This window comes from Cibotium barometz, chromosome 16, assembly GCF_041138505.1.
Source record: "Cibotium barometz isolate CiBa-2024 chromosome 16, ASM4113850v1, whole genome shotgun sequence".
NCBI classification, from domain to species: Eukaryota; Viridiplantae; Streptophyta; class Polypodiopsida; order Cyatheales; family Cibotiaceae; genus Cibotium; species Cibotium barometz.
The window spans coordinates 7,221,809-7,226,893 of record NC_141061.1 but is presented as its reverse complement, the minus strand read 5'-3'; the positions used below and the strand labels follow the sequence as shown (position 1 = coordinate 7,226,893).

At 39.9% G+C, this 5,085-nt stretch overlaps 1 protein-coding gene across 1 annotated transcript; it reads left to right on the top strand.

Annotated features, from left to right (window-relative positions):
* Window positions 1-1,371: 1,371 nt before the first annotated feature.
* LOC147630319 (uncharacterized) lies at window positions 1,372-2,546 on the top strand. The gene has a single exon (XM_086810162.1). The coding sequence runs from the start codon at window positions 1,477-1,479 to the stop codon at window positions 2,203-2,205; it is 729 nt and encodes a 242-aa protein (XP_086666288.1). The 5' UTR covers window positions 1,372-1,476; the 3' UTR covers window positions 2,206-2,546.
* The last annotated feature ends 2,539 nt before the right edge of the window (window positions 2,547-5,085 follow it).

Below are 5,085 nucleotides of genomic sequence, written 5' to 3'. Positions count from 1 at the left end.
CATTAGAGGGAGCCATGCAAGTAGTGAACCCAAGATTTATAGTTAGAGTTTTTTTTTGTGCAAGTCTTTGATCAGTTCGATCATGATGCAAGGTTTTCACATATAGTTAGAAAAAAATTCGGATGGGAGCAGACAAATAAGGAAGGGAGTATGCTTTTGTGAAAGTCCTTGGAGGGACAAGGTTAATGGGAAGGGTAGTGAAAAAAGCTTACGGACAGTAGGGAATTTGAAGGTATTTATTTTTTATTTTTGAAGGTACAATTACACTATACCCGAGCTTTTCTAGGGGTATGCTCTTTTAGCAATGAGAAAGATCCGTGATTTTATGAACACTTATATGAGATCTACATACAAGATTATTACGAAGTAGATAGGAAAGGAGGTTTTGTACAGTGCTCGAAAAAGAGGTTTTTTTCAACCCTTAAAATTAAAGGCAATGCAACCAGACCAGTAGTAAAAATTTGGACCAAGAAAGGAGAAGTTTTGGAAAAGCAGTCTCCCAGAGGTTGCACAACTGAAGCTATGATTAAGGCATGTATTCAGCTAGGTTTTTAGATCTCTTGGGGGCAGTCCTCTTTTGTATTGGAAGATGACAGATGGTTTTTAATTTGTGGGTTACTAAACATGGAGATGTAGTAAGAGTTTTGTATTTGGAACTGGGTCTGAATGTGAAGATGTAAAGGTGTTTTCTTTTTGGATATATATATATATATATATATATTGGTCCAAAAAAAGAAATGTGAAGATGTAAAGGTGTTTTCTTTTTGGATATATATATATATATATATATATTGGTCCAAAAAAAGATTTACCTGGGATTCAAACTTGAAAATCATAGAAATCATACAAATGGCGGGATGTATAACTCGAAAAATTAGACTACAAATCAGGTTATGTGAGAACCATGTTTAATTTCCCTTTCCCTTCAAAATTGGGGGGTTTGGTGAAATATAGCAAGTTTTTTTTTGTATTTTACTGTAATTTTTTATGGGAAATTTAAAATTTCGAGCATTCCTTGATGGGACATTTACGTAGTGGTTTAGTGAGTGGTAGTCAGCGTTGCGGTCGGGAAACCAACGAATCCAGGTAGGTAGGTACACATTTCGTCTTCATTTCTACATGGGGAACCAACGAAAAAATCAGGTAAGGAAAACAGGGTGCCGACCTTGTAGTGATCAAGGCTAGTGGAAATAAAGTATAACCCACAAAGGTACAATAATTATGGTTAGTGGGCATAGAATTTCAAATAATTAACCTTCCAACGTCCATGATAATGATCGTAGCCGCAGTGCAGCTGTGCAACGAGAGATGCCGGGAATTGATTCTGCGTCGCACCGCCTGATACACATGTATATGTAGACTCTGGAGGCTGGTGCAGCACGTAGATGTGAGGGTGAGCAGGTGAGCGTGGGGTGACCATCGAGGGAGAGCCGCTGAGGGTGGGTCGTGCGTGACAGCGAAGTGACGCTCGTGCCCATGACGACGACAGTCCTGCAGCATGGCGCGTGGCCGTCACGTGAGCTCTCGCAGGCACCTGCGGCTGCGCCTGCGCCTGGCTCCGACGACGCCAGCAGCCTCGCAGAGAAGCTGTGGAACAGCACCGAGGCCGAGAAACTGAAGCAAAAGGCCCTTTCGAGCAAGTTCATCAAGGGAGTCTCCGAGGGGATCCTGAGCCCCAAGTTCTACGGTAAGTACACGGTGCAAGATGCTGTGTACTGTGCAGAGGCGGCGTCCTTGTGGGAGAAGCTGCAGGAGCACCCCAAGGCAGACATCTTCCTGAGAGTAGTTTCCACGATGATACAGAAAAGCTTCAGCAGGGAGGCCAAGGGTTTGCTCGACTGGTGGCAGATCAAGCATGACCAGAATTATTACGGCATCTACCTTGGGAATGCCGTCCGTCAGTACCTCCAGCTCCTCACGGAAACGTTCCAGAGCGATACGCCGGAGTACATGCTCCTTGCGATGTACCCTTGCTTAAAGCTCTGGCCTTACCTCGCCAAGCAGTGCCAGGAGAAGCAACACCCGGCCAAAACAAACCTCTACCAGTACTGGATCGACCAGAACATTGAGGAAGGTAGAAGTGTGAACACATTAGTCGCCGCAATCGACTATTATCACTGTGCTGGAAGACTCGACTACCACAAGGCTCTTAACCTCTTCCTTAAAGCCATGGAGTGCGAGATAACATTCTTCGAGAGTGCTTAACGTACTGTGGTAATATCTACATGAATTATTAATCAGTACTATTACTTTCTACAATAAAGTGTGACGGAGGCCGAAAAAATGGCTATGAATTATTACAAGTCACCCTATCGATGAGGTTTTCTTTGAACAATAATATATATTTATAATAATATTCATACCTTTATACAAAGCACTTGCAACGACATACAGATTCCTTCGTATTTGAAGAGATAGCAAACCCCCAAAGGGTTTACCTCTTAAGTGCTTTTGGTTGGGGTTCTTTGTCCCAGAAGATGAGGAATGGGAACTGATTTGTGATCGATAAGGTTGTTTTCTTGATAGTAATATATGCTTCAATACAATAGAGTCAGTTCTATGATGTTGATAACAAGGGAATCATAAGCACTATAATAACTCCTTTTTTTGGGGGATCTTTTGTGCTCGTGTGCGTGTGTGCTTTCGTGCAACTGTCAACAACCAGCTCGTTTTGAACCCAACACCACCTGCATGGGACTTCAACACCTTACCACTAGGCTGTGTCTCCATTATTATTCAATCTACAATGCATTATTATTTTAAATGTGTTTCGTTTTATTATGTAATATAGAATTTTGAATGTGACATCATAGATTCGAGCTACACCGTTGTACATATTTAACACCCAATATGAAAATATTTTTAACTAAGCAATGTTTTTTTATCATGTTTTCCTATTACACCATAGAATTTTGAATGTGACATCATGATTCAAGCTACACAGTTATCCAAGCAATGCTTTTTTATCATGTTTGCCTATTACAAACCTCATAGTTATGCTTATGCATGCCCATGAGTGGTTCCACTTGTTTAGTACCTTCCCCTCTCCAAATAAATATTACATTTACTAGTAAGCAGGTCATGTGTAAGCATAAAATCATTAAAAAATCAAAAGATTATAAAAAAACATAAAATAATTAAGAATCAAACATTAAGGGGTGGAATCTTATTTCTCACAATTTTCTTCATATATTTTATGTCTACATAGTTTTGTGGCACTATGTATACTATGCACAAGAAGTAAGAAAGAAAAAGAAATTATGTTGACATATGTGTGAAAGATATGTGTGACCAAATACTTATTATGAAGTCTACGAGGTCTAAATCTAAATATGTGCTCCAGAAGAACAAAAAACTTTTAAAAGAAAAGATCCTACTATATTCCAGCTATAGCATTTAAAATGCTAATTGTGCATCCAACTATCCAACTATCCAACTGTAAGATTTATAATGCTAATTGATCCTACTATCCAACTATAGGATTTATAGTGCTAATTGTGCATCCCCCCCCCCCAATAAAAATATATTTTGATTTTGGTTTTCTCGTTGAAACATTCCTTATCTACACTACAAGAGATGGGGAGCATCACCATGGCTAGAGGAGAGAGAGTAGAGAGAGGAGACCCGGGCAAGTGTATAGGGCACACACAATTTCAGTATGCGGCTATAGATGCGTAGTGTGCATAGCCGTGAGTATAGCCACGTACTGGAAAAAAAATGTAGATATTCCAGAGAGTATTCTCTCGAGAACTCAAAATATATCAATACCACAAAAGAAGAAGCACAAAATGTGATCCCAATATCACAAAAAAGAAGCACAAAATGTGATCCCAATATCACAAAAGAAGAAGCAGTAAATTTATTACAATACAATTAAATATGGACTAAATCAAGATTGGCAAATTGAGAAATTGATTAATGAATTGGGGTGAGCTTGGCCAAACATCTGTGTTGCATCTTGCATCAAATCCATACATGCTAATTAGTCGATCTCAAGATCCATATGTCCCATTGCAAGATCACATAAAGATCTATCCCACTAGGAGTGGAATCCAACATCATCAACATTATGCTCAGATTCAATTCCTTTCTCATTATTTTGAATAGGGACACCTTCATCTTGAGTAGTTGGTGGTATCTCGTGTTCTTCATCTTGTACTTGACCCTCCACATGTCCACTTTCGATTGGCACTTCGTCCATGGGCTCTTTAACATCCCTATCTTGAAAAATACTCTTTGAATGAGGAGTGACTTGTATGACATACCACCATTTCTTGTCATTTATATCCACGTGAAACACAACCTTGAAAAATACTCTTTGAATGAGGAGTGACTTGTATGACATACCACCGTTTCTTGTCGTTTATATCCACGTGAAACACAACCTTATAAGAAGAAACACATCGAGTGTAAATTAAACATGCATAAGGATGATATAATAAAATCTTATGATTAGAACCTACTTGTTCACAATGGTGAGGTAGCACAAATGTGTCCCTCTCTATGAGCTCTCTGTCTGCCAAACATTTGTGGAATCGATTGCCATAAAATCCACTTAGATGCCTTTTCTCATGGTTGCTTGAGTGCCTTTTCTCATGCCATACAAGGCTTTGCATAACCTGCACACAAATCTGGGTGTGCAGCACTCTCATAACCTAGTGGCCGCATCATGTAAACTTCTTCTTGCAAATCACCATGCAAGAAGGCATTCTTTACATCCATTTGATGTAAAGACCAACCCTTTGCTTTGCAGCCATAGTAATGACAACTCTCACGGTTGCCATTCTTGCAATTGGGCTGAATGTCTCTTCATAGTTAAATGCCATAAGTCTGCGAATTATTAGCCATTGTTCATGCATTAAGATTATGGAGACATTACCTTCTTGGCGCCAAAGATCTTTGGCACCCACCATTGATTGTCATGATAAAGATATAAGGTCGAGGTGCTTGTAGTGTGGGTGGTCGATGTTTTAGAGTTGAGGGGCAATGTTGACGGAGGCTTGATTGTCATTGGTGGATGGTGTCGACAGTGGCCGATCGATCGATTTTGGTGACTTATGGAGTGTGGGAATAGGAGAGACTTCC